This window comes from Saccopteryx leptura, chromosome 1 (assembly GCF_036850995.1).
Source record: "Saccopteryx leptura isolate mSacLep1 chromosome 1, mSacLep1_pri_phased_curated, whole genome shotgun sequence".
Taxonomy (NCBI): Eukaryota; Metazoa; Chordata; class Mammalia; order Chiroptera; family Emballonuridae; genus Saccopteryx; species Saccopteryx leptura.
The window spans coordinates 30,455,741-30,476,907 of record NC_089503.1 but is presented as its reverse complement, the minus strand read 5'-3'; the positions used below and the strand labels follow the sequence as shown (position 1 = coordinate 30,476,907).

The window sequence follows — 21,167 nt, the reverse complement described above, 5'->3', positions numbered from 1 at the left end:
GTGTTAGTAGCTACTGTCAGTGAGTGACTGCTGTGTGTCAGTCACTATAGTACGTGCTTTACCTTCGCTGTACATGCCATAAAAGTAAATATTCCCATTTTCCAGAAGAAGGCACTGAAATTCACAGGACAGTTTTATCTGAGGCTCAGCTATTAAAAGATAGTGGCAGGATTAACCTAAATCAGATCTTGATTTTTCTTGTTGCTTTACTACTTCAAAATATTTTCCTGTCCTTCACCTTTACCTTCCTGTTATGCAGGAAAGAGTGCTGACAAAGAAATATTTAAAAATATGTTGTTTTATTCTGAATCTCTTCTACTGTTAACTTTGGACAAATCCCTTAAATTCGATAAAAAGAAATTTATTTCTATGAAAAATCTAGCTGAAAGGGGAATATTACCTGTTTAACTTACATTACTAATGTTTTCTGTTAAGTTTGAATGATTATGTTAACTTTACTAGTGCCTAATTTTTGCCGTTCACTAAACCAGACAAAAGTGGATGCAGGCTTGACCTAGCCAGATGACTTGGTTGGTCAGAGCATTGTCCTGAAGCGCGGAGTTGCTGGTTTGATTCCCAGTCAGGGCACATTCAGGAACAGATCAATGTTCCTGTCTCTCTCTCTCTCTCCCCCTTCCTCTCTCACTGAAATCAATAAATTAAAATGTATGCAGGCTTGAGAAACAGGTTAAAATAATTTTTCCCATTGATACGTGAAGACACATGTAGCCCCATGTTCATTGCAGCACTGTTCACAGTGGCCAAGACATGGAAACAACCAAAAAGCCCTTCAATAGAAGACTGGATAAAGAAGATGTGGCACATATACACTATGGAATACTACTCAGCCATAAGAAATGATGACATCAGATCATTTACAGCAAAATGGTGGGAACTTGATAACATTATACGGAGTGAAATAAGTAAATCAGAAAAAAACAAGAACTATATGATTCCATACATTGGTGGAACATAAAAACGAGACTAAGAGACATGGACAAGAGTGTGGTGGTTACCAGGGGTGGGGGGAGGGAGGACATGGGAGGGAGGGAGGGAGAGAGTTAGGGGGAGGGGGAGGGGCACAGAGAACTAGATAGAGGGTGGCGGAGGACAATCTGACTTTGGGTGAGGGGTATGCAACATAATTTAATGACAAAATAACCTAGACATGTTTTCTTTGAATATATGTACCCTGATTTATTAATGTCATCCCATTACCATTAATAAAAATTTATTAAAAAAATAAAAAATAAAATAAAAATAATTTTTCCATCATTTCATAAATAGTAAATGGTAGAACCCAGACTTATCAGTCTTTCCGACTCAGAAATCTTTGTTAGCAATAATGCTGTACTGCCCCCGTTCACGGAGTGCTTAGGGAAGTAAAACACATGAGATGTGCATTAAGTATGATGTAAGTGGATGACAAATAATATGGTGAAACTTTGTAATTGTATCTATATGCTATATGATAAAACATTTTTAAGCCAGAAAGTACAAGGTTTTTGTTCATTCATTCAACATCTGAAGAGAAGAAGAATGAACATTTGGCAAGTTCCTGCTCCATGTCAGGCACTGTTCCAGGCATTTGACCATAGGATATCTAATTCTCCCAACAACCCTCCAAGAAAAGTAACATCATTCCAATTTTATAGGAAACTTAAGAGTAGCGATGCCAAGTAGCTTTCCCACGACTGACTGTATGTGACTGAGCTGACACCCAGACCCAAGTCTTTTCTGTCCCAGGCTGCGGCTGCTGAATCAGATAGCACATGAAGCCGGGCACCGGGAAAGTGACACCTAGATCATCTATAGTCCTTCAAATATTTTTCAGACTATTTTTGAGAACTAGCAGTTTTGTGCACAAAATAGGAAAATTTATAGATTTTAATTATCAAGGCAATATTTCATTTCATAGTAGTTAACTGATAATTCATTTACTTCATATTAAACTTAAATGCTTAATTAAATGTAATTAAACTTTAAACATGTAATTAAATTAATTTTGAAAATGGGTACTTTACCATGTGAGCTTTATTTTAATTTATGAAAAGCGTGTGCTCATTTCACTAAAATGAACTTTACTGGTTCATTTATAAAACAATAAAGCTTAGCCTTATAGTTGTCTGTACTTTTCCTATAATTAAGACTAGACGATACAGATGTATCCTACTATCATATATGAGGATATAACATATAATTTCATAATTTCTAAAGGGACTATAGAAACATGTAGAGTATTTTTACAATATGAAAAACTGAAGGCCATTTAAAATTTGCGTTAACTAATTTAAAATTATTGGTAGGTTTGCCTATACAAAATGTTCATACATACAGTTTAAACTTTCAGATTAAAGCCTCAGTATAAAAACCTCAGTATTACAATGTTACCCAGATGATTTTGTTTTTATACATAGTGTCATAATCATTTAATCAGAGTCAAAAAACAATAATAGGAAAATGAATTTTGAGAATAATTCTGTAGTCTAAGATTTTTTAAAAGCTGACAAGTGTTTTGAATTACCCTGTACTAACAGGTATGCCGAAATACACTTCTGTTTCCTTATAGGAAAGATTCCTCATTCTTCAGTATACAGGAGATGTCTCACTTGCTTAACATACTTCTTAACCTACTGTTAGAGACTAAATGTTTGTGTGCCCCAAATTTAGAGGTTGAAGCCCTACTCCTCAGTGTAACCGTATATGGAGATGGGAACTTCGGGAGATAACTAAGGTTATAGAAGGTCATAAAGATGGAGCCCAGGTCTAATAGGATTGGTGTCCTTACGAAAGATAGACATCCTGATCTGGGGTGGTACAACGGATAGAGCATCGACCTGGGACAATGAGGTTGCTGCTTCCAAATCCCAGGCTTGCCTAGTCAAGGCACATGTTGATGAATAACTAAAATGAAGTAACTACAATCTTGCTTCCTCTTTCTCTCTCTCTCTAAAATCAATATATAAAATCTTAAAAAACAAAACAACAACAGAAAAAGAAAAGAAAGATGGGGAGACCGTGAATGCCGCCTACTGTCTTCTTGCATGCACATCCAGGAAAGGTCCTGTGACCAGACAGTGAGAAGGTGGCCACCTGCAACCCAAGGGGAGAGCTCTCACCAGCCCCCAGCCCTGCTAACACCGTGATCTTGGGCTTCTAGTCTCCAGAACTGCAACAGAATCAATTCCTGTTATTTGAGTCACCCAGTTAATTTGTTATGAAAGGCCAAGCTGACTTACACACCTACTGTATTGGAATATGTTACTTTTTTGTATTATAGATATGTCAGGTCTTGAATATTGAGTTTGTATACAGCTGGTAGTACATAGAATAAATTTGTTTTGATATGTTTCTTTGAAATTCAAGAAATTTTGACATATTTATCCTAACAAAATTTAATAGTTTCTTACACCATCTAAAACTGTTGTATTGATTAAATTGAACTGAATCTGATACAACCAGTTATCTTTCCTGGAGAAAATCCATGGAAAAAGTCTAGGCATATAATACTTAAGATTTTAGAAGTCATTTCATTTTTCTTCTGCCAAGTCTCCTTATCTTCCCTCCCAAGCACTGGAAATCCTTGAGGAAAGGGTTATGCTTTTCTTACCTGTTTATTCCCTGAATCTGGGACACTGGTATTGAGTTGATACCAGTGGACCATTAGTGGACCAATGCACTAGTAGGGTAATAACTCAGCTTAACTATAACCTTGCTCTAGCTTTAGTGGGATGAAACCAACACCAGAAACATAACCATGTAAGAGTGTATTTCATTTCAACTATATGGGTCTCTTAAATTAGGAAGCAGAAAACCACACTCTATTTAGAAGTTGCTAGTAGAAAATTCACTCCTGAAAAAGGAATTTTGGGAGAAAATTTCTAGCTAACACTAAAAGTTCAAAACAAAAGTCTTGAACCTATAGAATTATACTATGCATATAAACTACTGTATTAAAAGGATATGGTGAGTGATATATTAATACTAAAACCTGAGCTGGGAGAAAGGCAAGGTGTAAATGTGAGGAGAGATTTACCTATCTGCTTGTCTGCTGGTGGAATAACTAAAGTAAAAGGTAATAGCTGAAAATGTATAGAGATGACTATGTGATCAGATACCTCCGCACTGGCTGGTCTCTGATGCTCAAGTTGCACCTGCCTATAAATGGCTTACACAGCCTTCTGCTGACCCAGCCACTTGTTGGGCTGTAATGAAAACCTGTACATGAACTTGGCTGGACTTCCCTTCTCATGGATGAATGTTCCATCAAAAGTGTGGTTGTAAACCAGGCAAGGCCACCAGGAGTAACCCTCCATCTTGGTCCAAACCAAATCACCCACTAAAGTCACAACTGGAGGGCACCGCAGGGGCTGCCTACCTCCACTGCCCTCCACTGAGGTTCCTTGCCTCGGGCAGCGATGGTAGACCGCCCTGTGGACCCCGCCTCACTCCAGCTCCCATCCCCTCAAGGGGAAAGGGTGGCCCTGTGGCAGCAATGCTGCCTTCACCTAGGGCCTGACCTGGCCTTGTTATCCTGAACCTCATTTTGACCAATGAAGAGAAATTACTTGCTTACATGTTTGCTTTTGTCTTTTAAGAATCTTCAGAATTTAGTTGATCATTCTAGCATCCTGGCATGCTGTCTTTATTTGTATGCATGGTTTTTGTTTAATTTCCTATCTTGTTCTCACACTCCTAATCCCAGTCATCTTCCCTATATGCATGCTCTCATATGTATCACTTCTAATTTTCACTCTTCCTTCAATTAAGTATAATGCCATTTACTAACGTTTGTAAACATACATATATATCCAGCAAGATTTATTAAACACCTTCTCTGAGGTGAACACCTTCCATTAACCTGAATATCTTTTATGAGCCTCATATTATGCTAAGTTCAGGGTTTCTTGTAGTGAACAAAGCAGCTCTTCTCCTTGACTGTGCATAGCTTGCAGTCTACCAGCTAAGCACACAAAATCATTTTAAAACCAAGTAAACAAACAAGTGTATATGGCATTATGAATTATGATAAGTAATATCAAGAAAAAGGACATTCTATGTCAGATGAGGGGGATGACTTTGAGTTGTGTTCAGACATGGACTCTAAAACGTTTCATCTGAGACCCAAGAGTGTCGGCCTGGCGTGCAGAGGACCCGGGTTCGATTCCCGGCCAGGGCACATAGGAGAAGCGCCCATTTGCTTCTCCACCCCCACCCCCTTCTTCCTCTCTGTCTCTCTCTTCCCCTCCTGCAGCCAAGGCTCCATTGGAGCAAAGATGGCCCGGGCGCTGGAGATGGCTCCTTGGCCTCTGCCCCAGGCGCTAGAGTGGCTCTGGTCGCGGCAGAGCGACGCCCCCTGGTGGGCAGAGCGTTGCCCCTGGTGGGCGTGCCGGTGGATCCCGGTCAGGCGCATGTGGGAGTCTGACTGTCTCTCCCCGTTTCCAGCTTCAGAAAAAGTACAAAAAAAAAAAAAAAAAGAAGTAGTCTTGGCAGAGGGAACAGTGTATGAATGTGTGAAGAAAGGAATGAACTTAGTGTGTTTGAGATCCTGAAAGGCTGTGTTCATGAAACAGGGATAGAAAGAGCCATATGGAAGATGAGTTTACAGAGATGGCAGGGTTCATATTGTTCTTTCAAGAAATTTGTTTTAAGGAGGAAGAGAAAAAGCAGAAGAGCTTTGGGGTAAGAGAAATTTTGTTTTTTGGGTTTTTTTATTTCTGTTTAAATGTGAATAGGAAAAATTCAGTAGAGAGGAAATGGATGGAGATATAAGAATAAGTAGCTGTAGCCATTGGGCAAGTTACTAAACAAGTTGAAAAAATTCCTAAGCCACTCTTTACCTCCATTATGAATCTATAAAAGGGGTCTAAAAGTAATGCTCTTTGAACCTTGCTTGATCCATAGGAAATACTAAATAAACGTTAGGGAGTTGTCAACGTGTCTTCTGGAAAAACAGGAACTGCCCCAGAGCAGGTATGGAAGGATTGGCCTTTAAGTTGTCATAACATTTCCCCACTGAAAGAGAAGGGAAAGGGAAAAAAGGATTAAAGAACAATGGATGCAAATAAATTGGTTTCTATGGTTGGAAGCAGAGTCTTGAGCAGGAGTCCCCAAACTACAGCCCGCTGAGGCCATTTATCTGGCCCCCGCCGCACTTCCGGAAGGGGCACCTCTTTCATTGGTGGTCAGTAATAGTACTGTATGGTGGTCCTGGAGTACTGTATGTGGCGGCGTTGCTCACATACAGTACTACTTCCCGTGACACGGGATGCATGTGTCACTGCTCCGGAAGCGCGTCATATCACTTGTTACGGCTAGCAGTGACAAATATGGAACCGGACATTGACCATCTCATTAGCCAAAAGCAAGCCCATAGTTCCCATTGAAATACTGGTCAGTTTGTTGATTTAAATTTATTTGTTCTTGAATACAATTTTAAATATTGTATTTGTTCCCGTTTTGTTTTTTTACTTTAAAATAAGTTATGTGCAGTGTGCATAGGGATTTGTTCATAGTTTTTTTATAGTCCGGCCCTCCAACGGTCTGAGGGACAGTGAACTGGCCCCCTGTGTAAAAAGTTTGGGGACCCCTGGTCTTGAGTGTTGTTTAAGATCTGGACTAAGGTCTCTTCTCTGCTCAGTGAGTAATAGGCAGGATTGTTCACTGAAAAACAGTTAACTACCTCTTAGGAGTTAGGCCTAATGGGGAAGTTTTAAAATGATTGTTTCACGGCCTGGAAGATTACACCACCTGAAGAAGTATCAAGTACTTACGGTGGCACCAGTCTCTCAAGTGGTATGACTTACATCTGTGCTAAGATTCCTGGGTGCAAGCAGGACTTAAGTTTTCCAGGTTGTTGGGAAGATAAAATGTATTATGCTCACTTTGTTAAAGATTACGCCACCCACATGGAGGTCGTCACCCAGGTGATATTAATGTGTGTTGAGAATCCTTGTAGCCTGGGGCTTGGTTTTGGGATTAAGCCTTTCCCACCCTTTTTGATGTGGGGCGGTACAATCCAATCATGCCTCAGAGAAGTAACTTGGTATTAGAGACTTCCCTATTTTGTATATTGGATTAAAGGTTGTGAACTACACTATAAAAATGGGGGCAGAACGGGGCCTTGCCGCTTGGTTCCTGACATTAGAGGAGAGAGCAGAGCAGAGAGCAGAAGGAGGCCACGTGGAGGAGGCCAGGAGAAGCAGCCAAGATGGCGGAGTGTTGAGTGAGAGGCCAGTTTGTGTAGAGTTTGTATCTGGGATAAGGAAGGAGATGGGGAACTGAGGAGAATAAGGCTGGTGAGCTAGAAACCTTTGATTCTAGGAAACTCGGATAAATCAGTAGCTTTGTGAGCACTGAATGTGATTGGGTTTTGGAGCCCAGTGTGTATTTTTTACTTGCCCGCCGGGTGCAAGCTAGGATTAAAGATGAAGGCCCACCAGTTTGTGGCTCTGTTGTTTCTTTACCAACTGTCCGAATCCAATGCGAACCTGCATGGGCCGGGCTGCTCTGATGGTGGCCCTGGCCATGGCTCCTGGCTTTACACAAGTGAAATCAGTGGAGGGACAAAGGCAACAGAATGTAACATATTAAAAGTGATCAAATCAATGGGCTGCAAACTCCAGCCTGAAGAAAATAAGTTGAATACAACTGCTATTAATAGATGAGGATGGTAGTGGACTAGTAGTGGACTTAATAATATCAGTAATGGGAGTAATTGACCAAAGCAGGTTACCAAGGCAAAGACATGAAGATTGAGAATAAGGTTTGAATTAGTACTTGTAAAGCCAGAAGCCACGGCCAGGGCCACCAACAAAGCAGCCCGGCCCTTGCAGGTTCGCATTGGATTCGGACAGTCGGTAAAGAAACAACAGAGCCACAAACTGGTGGGCCATAGTCTTTAATTCTAGCTTGCACCGGCGGGCAAGTAAAAATACACACTGGGCTCCAAAACCCAGTCACATTCAGTGCTCACAAAGCCACTGACTTATCCGAGTTTCCTAGAATCAAAGGTTTCTAGCTCACCAGCCTTATTCTCCTCAGTTCCCCATCTCCTTCCTTATCCCAGATACAAACTCTGTACAAACTGGCATCTCACTCAGCACTCCGCCATCTTGGCTGCTTCTCCTGGCCTCCTCCACGTGGCCTTTCTCTGCTCTCCTCTGCTCTCTCTTCTAATGATAATCTCAGGAACCAAGAGCGCAAGCTCTCGCTCCGTCCCCATTTTATAGTGTAGAAATCCAAACCCTTAATCCAATATACAAAATAGGGAATCTCTAATACAAAGTCACTTCTCTGAGGCATGATTGGATTATACCACCCCACATCAAAACGGGTGGGAGAGGCTTAATCCCAAAACCAAGCCCCAGGCTACAAACACATTAATATCACCTGGGCAACGGCCTCCACATGGGCAGCTCCACTTTAACAAAGTGAGCATAATACATTTTATCTGCCCAACAGTACTGTAAACCAGGTACAGTATCTTTAGTCGGTAGAGGCAAATGTCTTGATAGACAGCAGTTTAGAGGGGGAATGATTGGGGTTGGCTAGATTTAAAAAAAAAAAGCATGGATTCTTTTGTTTTGTTTTGTTTTACCAGAAAGTGGAAGAAGATGAGTGGTTTGAAAGTCACATTGGAGAACAAGGTAACAACCAAATACCGAGGAAGGGAGTCTAAGCTGCAGCTTTCTTTAGTTTAGCTCAAGGGCCTACCACCTTCCAGGGAAATCCAATTATCCTGTAAAACAGTGGTCCCCAACCCCCAGGCTTCGTACCGGTACCAGTCTGTGGGCCATTTGGTACTGGTCCGCAGAGAAAGAATAAATAACTTACATTATTCCCGTTTTATTTATCTTTAAATCTGAACGGTGTTTTATTTTTAAGAAATGACCAGATTCCCTCTGTTACATTTGTCTAAGACTCACTCTTGATGCTTGTCTCGGTCACGTGATACATTTATCCGTCCCACCCTAAAGGCCGGTCCGTGAAAATATTTTCTGACACTAAACTGGTCCGGGGCCCATAAAAGGTTGGGGACCACTGCTGTAAAGGGTGAGGGCACTGGTGGTCTATGTTAAGGTCTGAGGCGACAGAGGCTGCAAAAACCACTACCGGGCTGTGGGACGGAGACCCCGCCCCAGCTGCTCCCTGGGCTCGGCCTCCGAGGCAGGTGTAGTGGGGAGAAAACACAGATTAGAGTAAGAGGATACATAGTGCCTTCCTGTTTGCATAAAATATTTTATAGCCTATTCCAAATTCTTTTCTGACACTCATTTAGATGTTCATTTCAGTTCCAAAAACTTAATGATATGTGGTTAGGTAAGCCCATAAAAGCCGGCAGGCTAAATCCCCAGATTTGACGAGGAGACTCACAGTACACTTAGTATTGGAAAGGCTGGAGAGAATGCCGAAATTAAACAAATATGTCCATAGTTATAATAATCCTGTTTACATGTGTTTATTAATAAAAAGAATTATTGTTTTCAAAGTGAAAAATATTTTTATCAGTGTGCTTCTTAACATTCCAAAATAGTTTTGTTCACTAAGAGCAGAAAGGACTTGTCAGAGAGCTGTCTGAGATGTTTGGCACTGTTAACAGTGTTCACCTCAGGTGGTGGATTAGGGATGTCTTTCTCTGATCTTCGTATGTTTTGTGTTTTTTGAGTTTTTATGATTAACAAACGTTTTTATAATGGGAAGATATTTCAAATAGGTGGGAAAGCCTAATTATTTGGGAATAACAATGAATTCCTTACTTCATATCTCATTTCAGACTACATTTCTGAAGAGTTAAAGATTTGAGTGTAATAAATGAAATTGTAAATGTACTAGAAGAAAATGGAAGAGAATCTTAAACTCTTGGAGTGGTGGGGGAATCTCAATGAATATATATGGGGTAGGCAAATGTAGGTTTATAACTGTAAATATGTGAAACACAGTTTATTCTTGTATTATTATTTATTAATTATTGTATTTTTTCCATATGAACAACTATAAACCTGCTTTCATGACACTCTGTCTAGTGATCAAAAGCTAGTTACTATTCTCCATTTGATATATTCAAGACTCTTTGGAGAAACATTTGATTCACAGGAAAGGAAAAGATACACCTATAACATTATTGTATGTTTAGATGTGCTTAAAGAATGATGAGGGCACACTGAAAGTATACAGAAGCCAGCTCAAAATAGAAGACAATTTTTTTTTTATTATTCTGATGTGAGAAGTGGGGAGGCAGACAGACTCCTGCATGCGTCCAACTGGGAACAACCCAGCAAGCCCACCAGGGGGCGATGCTCTGCTCATCTGGGGCATTGCTCCATTGCAGCCAGAGCCATTCTAGAGCTGGAGGCCGAGGCCATGGAGCCATCCTCAGCGCCCGGGCCAACTTTGCTCCAATTAAGCCTGGGCTGCAGGAGGGGAAGAGAAAGATAGAAAGAAGAGGGGGAAGGGTAGAGAAGCAGATGGGTGCTTCTCCTGTGTGCCCTGGCCGGGAATTGAACCCGAGACTTCCATGTGCCAGGCTGACATTCTACCACTGAACCAACTGGCCAGGGCCAAAGTAGAAGACAATTTAAGCATCAAAATAAATAATGATAGTAATGGATTATAACCCATTCAATAAAACAGCAAGCCACAAGTATGTACTGGTACAAATCAATGAATGAATAAGTCATTGAGGAACAAGATATTACATAGCCTCAAAGCACCTCTCCACAAAATATTTATTGACTACAAAGCGGAAAGAATAATTTGATAGGGCAAAAGCCTGTCAGGCGTGACCTTAATCAAGTTAACGTCACCAGTAAACAGGCAAATTGAAATCATATATCACCTGACAACGTGCAATGAGAACTCAGCAGCACTTCTGTGATATTTTCTTCCAAATATACATAATTTAAATCTAATCATGGAAACACATGAGACAAGCCCAAATTGGGAACATTCAACCAAATACTTAACCTGTAGTCCTCAAAAGCTTTAAAATGATAAAAGTCGGTGGAGATAAAAGATTGAAGGAGACTGAAGAGAAAGACTTGACAACTGAGTACCTGAGTACGACATGTTATTCTGAACTGATTCCATTTGCTATGATGGATAATATGGAGACAAGAGCAAAACTTAAAAAGGGTCTGAGGATTATCAGTATCAATTATATCAATATCTTAAGTCAGCTGGTTGTATTATTGTTATGTTGGAGAATGTACTTGTAGGAAGTACTCCTGAATTATTAAAAAGTGATGGGTCACCATGGCAACTTATTAGTAGAACAGGGAAAAAAGTTTTTTGTTCCATATTAACAACTTCTTCATAAGTTTGAGATTGTTTAAAAATTTTTTAAATACAGATGTATGCATATATGTATATACATATACATTAATATCTTCAGTGTATTTAGACCATCTTTAAGTTGGTAAGAACAAGTTGAGTACCCTAATACAAAATCGGCAAAAGAGCAATGGGATGTTCTCAAAAGAAGGTACAAAAATAGCTAATAAGACCATGTAAACAAAAACCAAAAAGATACCATTGTTCAACTATCAAATATTTAAAATGATAATGCCCTAAGTTAAAGATGGTATGGAGAAACATGTCACTCATGTTAATTGTAAGAATATACATTGTTAAAACAATTCTAGGAAAGAGAATCAAAAGTTAAAGTGTACATTATCATTGTTCCCATTTTACCATTTCTTAGAATTTATCATAAAGAAATAACATAAGTTAACAAAGAATGATCATGATACCTCTGTGTATCATACTGAAAATCTGAGAATAACCTAACAGTTGTCAATATAGATTGGTTAAATAATGTTACATCTAAATTGGAAAGCTTGCTTACAAACTGAGAAGATAAAAAAAATTCTAAAACAAAACATAACATATATATATTACTATAACAGAGCATAACATAACATATATTAAATATCTACTTGATTTCTTTTCTAGATATACCACAGCTGACTCACTTTCCTTCAGCAGATTTTTATATCTTTCTTAATGAGACTTAATGACAAAAATTACTTTTTACAAGAAAACCAATGCCATTTGTTGATTTCTCTAATACAAAATGTCCATTGGACCTCTTGCTGATATTGATAGCAAAATTTTTTTATATCACCTTTTAAAAGAATATTAAACCTTGTCATCAACATATAGATTTACATTTGTGTCACTGAGTTTCTTTTTCCATGTTAGGATATTAATATAAAGAAATAAATTTCTTTCAGATAACATGATAATATAAACAGACACATGAATAATGTACATGGAACAATATTTTTTAACTAAAGAAAATTGTAGATGCTTGATATTTAAAGGTAAAAATTAAATGTCTAATAATTATATTTTCATCTTTGTATTGTTATAGTTTTAAAGATATTGTGGAATCTCAAGCTAGATCATTGTACTATAAAATTTGTTGAAATTATGAAAATCATGTCAAGTAGTATACATAATTTGCAATGTTGTAGCTTTGGAACATATCATAAATACTTTGATAACCTAACATTTGAGAAAGGTTTGGAAACATAAGAAAGCCAGGGTCATATTTGTAACTGGGTTTTCTTCTTGGTAACTCCTGTTTTATAAATTACTAGACTGTTAGGGAAAAAAAATTACATTTTCAAAGTTAAAGGGAGTTTAATAAAATAAGTACTTAAATGAAAATAGAAAATATTTATTTTCAGCCAAAAATATATTATAAGTATTGCTGACAAACAAATGTATCTTATGGAGATTAATAACACTTAGTATTTTATTATCAGCACCATATGAAGTGGTTCAGTTTTAAATGCTATAATTTTATGTATACAAAAATGAATATTCTCAATACACCTAAATGTGTTTATTTTTCCATATTTAATCTTGTTACCAGTATTTATTTTCCTAAAAATCTAGTTAGTTTGGAGAAATTTATTTTGTTATTCATAAAGTTCTAAACATGATTGATTAAGATTACTTATATCATTGTTAAATAAGGAAAGAAATTAAGATGTATTAGCTTTATGTTCATTTTTGTTCTCGTATCAAAAGAAACCCCTTTACCTTTGAAGAGAATCTTAGGTCTACCACAGTTATCTTAACAGACAGTAAGAATGTAAAATAAATAACATCATGTTGGTCAGAAAATGGTGGCAACTGATAAAACTAAGAAGTTTTCAGATAAATTATGTGTATTCAGATAACAAATTTACTACTAAGACAGATTTTATTATTGAACAATTTTGGGCAGAAGGGAAATGCTTTAAAAACTTTTCACATGTGAAATAACAATTTTCTTAGATAGGTTCATTATTGGTGGATTAGGATGCACTGAATATATTCTTGATCTACCCTCCTTTAACCCATAGTGACATTCGTCAAATGGTTGGCTGCAATTCATTTCATAATCTGGGACCTTGGAGCAGATTTTACCCCCTGTGCAAAGCTAATTGACCCAGATAGGAATCAAATCTGTTGTGTTCAAACAGCAACACTGTGTTCAGAAAGTTGAGCTAGCCAGGACAAATATATGTTATGATTTGAAATAATCACATCATTGCCCTTATGGAATATCACTATTTATAGTCCCATTTCTTCACTCACAGAAGTAGAAAAATGTATTCATGTAATTAGTAGTATTTTCACTGAAAATGGAAAAATGATTATATGAGAAATAACTATACCTTCAGACCCTTCTGTTGGAGCCATATTTGTTTTGCACAGAAGAGGATTCTTTCCTCTGGGTTTTCTTTTTGGTTTTTAGTAGGTAGATACTTTGAGGCTAGGTGTGACTCTTCAATAAAATGCTTACAGAGATGCACATATATTTTTACTGAACCACCAGCCATCGATTTTGCACACTAAGGAGTCTGCTACACTTACTAATTTCTATGTTCCGTAATGTTGTATGTATGCTTCAAATTACATTTCATTCTTTCATTCTCGCATTTATTCTGCCTATGTGTTCACTCTATTTAGGGTCACAGTAAAGCAGATATTTTTGTATTTTTAAGGTCAGCCACAGCTTCTATAACATTAGGCACTGTAATGTTTATGAACCAGCTGTGCTCGACAACTTCATCATCCTGACATTTAATGTTCAGCCATAGCACACAGGTTGTCCATTCTGAAGAATCTTAAATTCAGTTCATGTTAAACTAGATTTTCTTCATGCTTACTGAATTTTCTTTGAGATGTTTTATAGCATTTGTAAAGTATTTTAAAATAGTAACATTAATGCTGATATTCATGTGGGAAATAATTCATTTAGTTCACTTAAATTTATACATTCATTTTATTGTCCCTTTTTACAAATGAAGTGGGAGTTTATACTCACTTGTCTTCATTTGTCTTAATGCAAGCTATTGAATTAACATTATTTTAGCAGTTTGTTCTAAGAAAATTAAAACTTTGATGGAAGATGAGCTCAGGTGACCAGTACATTGATTCAGGTATACTTGGCATAGCAGTTCATTAACTCTGTGTTAATTATCTATGATTACTCCTGAAAAACTAGAGTGGCTTCATCTTCTAGGCTGCTTCATTAAATCATTAATTTTCCTGGAGGTAACTAAGCCTGACATAATTAAGTCATCTTAGTCTCCACAGATTTTTATCTTCCCATGGTGGCAAGAACACTGAGCTAGTTAATATAAGGCATTGTATCTTGTTCCCTGATTGTACTGACTTTTTAAAATATAATTATTAATACCATTTTGGCTCCTTTTTTATTATATTTAAATAATCTCATAACTGTATACCTTTTAATTATTTACTTGCTGTTTTAGTTTACATTTGTATGTCCTGTGTAATAAGCCCATTTATGTATTTGAACCATTTCTTACCAACAGTTCTTTGACCCCTGGCTACATAAAGCTGCTGCAGTTTATCCAGAAAATCATTTATGAGGAAGGATTTGATGGATGCAATCCCCAGGTACTGAGTACCTTCAAAGCCTTTTATAGTCCTGTATGTAATGTTGTTTTCAAGCTCTCTAGGGGTACACCCAGAAGGTCTGAGGATAATCAACAATGAGCAAGCTGTTTCCAGGCACAGAAGATGTAAAGAAGTGGAGCACAGGCAGCGTTAGTTTAACAGTGAATGTAGAGGTAGATTTTAGCTGTGTTCTCAGTGAGTGCACATATGATGAACACATACATTGTCAACATGAACTATTTTAGAATATGTATTTATGATACCTGGAATTAATAAGTAGCCACATTTTGAAAATTACCCTTATCTCTCCAACTCTTGTACTTTCCTATCTAAATTTTTATATTGCTATCATTCAGGCCTTAATTTTGAATTACCTTACAAGAAAGAATTATTTTAAGATTTTATGTTTTAATACAGTATGCTTTGAGTAGTCTCAAAAAATGCATTTTTATTTGCTATATTAAAATCTTTTATAACTTAACTATTTTCTGTAACTTTTAAAAAATTTCTCCAAATTACTGCCATTAAAGATGTTCCAGTTAGTTTAACTTAAACAAAATTAGGGAAATTTTATTTCTAGATACCATGCGTTCCAGAATTCTTCCTCGGTAATTTTAATTGCTATGGCTGCTAAAGATTTGTGTTTCATTTCTATTATTTTAGCAGAATTATTTCCCGAGCACCATTATTTTTATTGAAGAAGATAAAGAAGCCAAAAGTCTTAATTTTGGTGTTATCAACTACATTTTTTTGTGCTTAATCATATATTTAAAAATATTATTATAAACTTTACTGCTATATTTAACAACTTGTCCATGGCAAAGTAAATAATTTTTAATTTTGTCTTGATCATCAGTTTAATAGCAGGTGGAAAATACTTATGATTGTGTGTGTAGTAAAACTTACTCATTTACAGATGGCTTTTCATGAACGTTACACTTTGTGATGGCCCCTGGTATTTAGTATAGTTTTGTTTTGTTCATTGTTGTTCCATTTATGGTCCTAGCTAAGATTTATGGGCACCATGTCTTCTCTTTGGTGGCAGTGCCCGTCTGGAGAGGTAAATTGGTCCCTGACAGACACCTCTCCCCAGTCGCTGTGGTAACTATGGAAACAGGCATGTCATAACAGTTCCTACGGTACAGTGTGCAGAGCTGCTGCTCTTGCAGGATGATGGCACATCTTGTAGGAGCAAGAAATTTTTTGAAAAAAAACAAAAACAATAGGGAAAAGATACCTACATACATGTAAATATACACGTATATGCCCTCACATATATATGTATACACACACATCTATTCAGGCAACCCTTAATAAGGCAGCTGTTATTGGAATGGAATGAAAGATTTGTTTTCTTTTTCCTTTTTAGTTTTTTCACTGATTTGAGTTGCGGGGAGGGAAAGAGAGCGAGAGAGAAGCACCAAGTGTTGTTCCACTTAGTTGTTCCATGTAGTTGTGCACTCACTGGTTGCTTCTCGTACATGTCCTGACCGGGATCCAACCCGAGACCACAGTGTGCTAGAACACGGCTGTATCCACTAAGCTACCTGGCCAGGGCCAAAAGGTTTGTTTTCTTAGTTGCTTATTTGAGTATGAAAACAACACCAGTTAGGGCTGACCTGTGGTGGGGCAGTGGGTACAGCATCGACCTGGAACCGTAAACCAGCAACCTAAACGTTCCAGGTCGGCGCTTGCCCCACTCAAGGCACTATGGGAGTTGATACTTCCTACTCCTCCCCCTTCTCTTTCTCTCTCTCTTTTTATCTCCTCTAAAACGAATAATAAAGTCTTTAAAATACTTTTATTTTTTTTTATTTTATTTTTTACTTTTATTAATTTTTAGAGAGGAGAGAGAGTGAGAGAGAGAGAGAGAGAGAGAGAGAGAGAAGGGGGAGGGAGGAGCAGGAAGCATCAACTCCCATATGTGCCTTGACCAGGCAAGCCCAGGGTTTTGAACTGGCGACCTCAGCATTCCAGGTCGACGCTTTATCCACTGCGCCACCACAGGTCAGGCCAAAATACTTTTATAAAAAAGAAAACAGGCCCTGGCTGGTTGGCTCAGCGGTAGAGCATCAGCCTGGCATGCGGGGGACCCGGGTTCGATTCCTGGCCAGGGTACATAGGAGAAGCGCCCATTTGCTTCTCCACCCCCCCCCCTTCCTCTCTGTCTCTCTCTTCCCCTCCCGCAGCCAAGGCTCCATTGGAGCAAAGATGGCCCGGGCGCTGGGGATGGCTCCTTGGCCTCTGCCCCAGGCGCTAGAGTGGCTCTGGTCGCGGCAGAGCGACCCCCCCCCCCCCCCAGGGGCAGAGCGTCGCCCCCTGGTGGGCAGAGCTTCGCCCCTGGTGGGCGTGCCAGGTGGATCCCTGTCGGGCGCATGCGGGAGTCTGTCTGACTGTCTCTCCCCATTTCCAGCTTCAGAAAAATACAAAAAAAATTTAAATAAATAAAAATAAATAAATAAATAAAAAAACACCATTTTTAATAAACAATATTTTATTTCGTGAATGTTGACAGACAATAAACTATAGCTGGTTTCTCTCTGAACCAGAGGTTTTGTAACTCTTGACTTTCATAAAGATTGAACAGGGTTGAGGCAGACATTTCTATGGTGAATGCTAAAAAAAATTTTAAATTAAATGAAAATATACCAGTAACTTAATACAAAAATATACTTTCAATTATTTTGGAATTAAAATATCATTAATGAATCTCCATTTTGTTAAATTATAGATTATATCATTTGCTAAATTCTCAAGTCTATACATCTATTTCAGAAATTTTAAGAGTTCAAGAAGTTATAATTCATCTATCAGCCACTACTTAAAAAAAACTATTCTTGAGTCAAAATAATGTTCTGATACTGAAATAAAACCTGTTTAAAAGGAAAGTTGTTTTTTTATTATTACTACATTTCAAATAAAAGCAGTTGGAAGCAACATAGAAATAAACTCTCAGGAGCAGAATAGTATATGCTAGCATATACAGTAATTAACTCTGATAGTTAAGTAGTATAACTCATTGATAGATATTTAGAGTAGAGAAATTTATAAATCACTACCATATTTTCATTTGTTTTTAAGTTTTGATTTTCACATATTTAAGAAATATGAAATAAAAAAATTTGAACATTGATTTTAATTTGAATATCAGATTACCATAAATATTTTAGGTATCCTTTCTCATAGGAATAAACTTAATTATCATTCAGCTGTCAGCAGAAGTTTATTTATTTATTTATTTATTTATTTATTTATTTTTGTGGTAGAGACAGAGAGAGGGACAAATAGGGACAGACAGACAGGAAGGGAGAGATGAGAAACATCAATTCTTCATAGTGGTTCCTTAGTTGTCCATTGAATGATTTCTTATATGTGCCTTGACCAACGGGCTACAGCAGACCGAGTGACCCCTTGCTCGAGCCAGTGACCTGGGGCTCAAGCTGGTGAGCTTTGCTCAAACTAGATGAGCCCGCACTCAAGCTGGTGACATCAGGGTCTCGAACCTGGGTCCTCCACATCCCAGTCCGATGCTCTATCCACTGCGCCACCGCCTGGTCAGGCCAGAAGTTTATTTTTAAAATTTTATTATGCCTCACAGTATGCCCCATTATTACATGACCTCCAAAATGATTATATGTCTCAAAGAATACAAGGAGCCTGACAGGTGTTGGCACTGTAGATGGGGCATCAATGTGGGGTGCTGAGGTTCCAGATTCAAAACCCTGAGGCTCATCCAACTTGAGCGAGGGCTCACCAGCTTGAGTATGGGATCATTGACATGATCCAGTGGTCTCTGGCTTGAGCCCAAAGATTGCTGGCTTGAGCCCAAGGTCACTGACTTGAGCAAGGAGTCATTGGCTCAGCTGAGCCCCCAGTCAAGGCACATATGAGAAAACAAACAATGAACAACTCAAGTGCCACAACTACGAGTTGATGCTTCTCATCTCTCAGTTATTTTCACTTGCCAGGTTTTGCTGAGATCCTTCTTTGCCCAGAAATTTTGCTGGATTGCAAAAAAAGAAAAAGCATTTATGAAACATTTATTCAGTTAGAATAACCCAAACAGTAGAATTTATTATAAATACATCTACTGGCAAACACTTTTTGACAGTCATATTAGGTTTTATGTAATGGTTTTAAATATTTGTTTCCCTAAGAAATATTGGTCACTATTTTAATGAACTTAGTATCAGTGGCTTGAGTTCTGAATGTTCACATGTAAACTTTTATGAAACATGTTGAATTTAAATTATTATTGTAACAATAGCTTCAAGACGAAAAAGTAGAGGCAAGTGTAAAATATAAAATCAAAACATTTTAAAATCTCTTTCAAACAATCAGGCTATGGACATGAATTAAGTTACAAATACTGAGCTATTTATTATTTATTGAAAGAATTTTGTAATACTAAGAATGGTTTATAAGCTCTCTATTAGCTTTTCTTTATTAACTCTGATTTGTTATATATTTTAACTGCCCCAACAAAGTCTTAGAGTGGTCACTGTTAAATTTTAGAAACAAGTAAAAGCTTAAGGCTTGTGATATGCTTTTAAAAATCTAAAAACTGAGCAACACTAGAATCTATGTAAATGCAATAAATTAAAATAAATAAAAAAATAAAAATCTAAAAACTGAAAGAAAAAAAGTGTTATTTTAACTCTTGTAATCTAGATTTTCTTTATAGTTTTTGTATGTAAAGCTTTGTTCCACAGCAACATTACTTCTCTGATATGTTGTAAATAAAATATAGATCTTCCAAAAGTAAAGAGGTATCCTATTATTGGTCAACAAAACTCAATGTGTTTACCTCTCCTCCATTTTCCCTTAGAAAAAACAGAAAAACATTTTAAAAATAGGAATCCAGAATCTCGGTTCACCTTTGTGGGGAGATGATGTCTGCTGTACAGAACACTGTGACAACAGTCACAGCCTTACAAAATTCCTCTACATTCTCCGTGGTCTTCTGCGAACGTCTCTTTCCGCCTGTATCATCACAATGCCAACACATCTTATCCAGGTAAGACCTTTTCAAAACCACTTTCCCCTAATTAGTGGTACATAGTGAAGAGCAAAATACAAATGCTTTAGGAGTCTGATGTTTTCATGTGTCCCTTAGATGAAAGAGATTTCAGATGCCTAAAACACAAGAGCAACAAAATGTCTTTTAGTTTAGATTATTAAATTCTTGTGTATTTGTGGTTTTAATATACAGTGAATATTTGGTAAGTCCATCTTTACTAAATTTTTCTCTGCTTTCTTGTGAACTTGCTAGTATCCGTCATTGTGATGTGAGGTTTCTTTTTGCTGTGATATCTTTTAATTAATACTACACTGATCTGAACATAAGTCTTAAAGAGATACCTGTATGTCTATGTGCATAGCAGCATTATTCACAGTAACTAAAATGTGGAAGCAAATTAATTATTCCTCAACCCATGAATAGATAAGCAAAATGAGGCAAATATTGCAATGGACTCTTATTCACTCTTAAATGGAAAGGAAATTCTGATATATGCTACAACACAGATGAATCTTGAGGACATTATGCTAAGTGAAATAACTGTCACAAGAAGATACTGTGTTTCCATTAATATGAGATACTTAGAGTAGCGGAATCATAGACAGTAAGCAGTATGGTGCTTGACAGGGACTGGGGGAGGAGGTTATTGCATAATGGATGCAGAGTTTCAGTTTTACAGGACGCAAAGAGCTTTGAAGATGGTGGTGATGGTAGCACATTATGAACATATTCAATACCAATGACAAGTATACTTAAAAATGGATAAGATGGTACATTTTATATTATTTACTTTTCTAATACATATATGAAAACACTTTATTTGAAATGACCTACTTTTATAATAGAAATTTTGAGTTTTGCTTTACTTCTCTAGGAAATAGCAAAATAATAATGATAGCAGCTCACGATATTGAAATATCATTCCTTGATCACTTGGAAAGTATTGTTTCCCTGAGTTATGCAGATATTCCAAACACACGTTTCATTACACAGTATCAAAAACTCACAATGGTTAATATCGCCATCCACAGTGTTACATAAGTGGCGAGGTTGTTTTTATCATTAGTTTTTTGTTGTAAGACTATACCATGATTTCTTTATCTTTTCACATACTGGTGGAGATTTGTTTCTAGATTAATGTCATTATAAATAAAGCTGCTATGACCATTATGTAGACGTCCCTGTGCCTCTGGAAAGCCCATCTCTCCAAAACTATTTATTTTCA

At 37.4% G+C, this 21,167-nt stretch overlaps 1 protein-coding gene across 2 annotated transcripts in view; it reads left to right on the top strand.

Moving 5' to 3' along the window:
- The window catches only part of ELP4 (elongator acetyltransferase complex subunit 4), a 206,282-nt gene that overhangs the window by 47,641 nt on the left and 137,474 nt on the right, over positions 1-21,167 (top strand). For both annotated transcript variants that reach the window (XM_066363833.1, XM_066363839.1), the window contains exons 6-7: positions 14,838-14,922; positions 19,751-19,939. In XM_066363833.1, the coding sequence (XP_066219930.1) occupies positions 14,838-14,922; positions 19,751-19,939 (274 nt within the window). The remainder of the gene's footprint in view (positions 1-14,837; positions 14,923-19,750; positions 19,940-21,167) is intronic.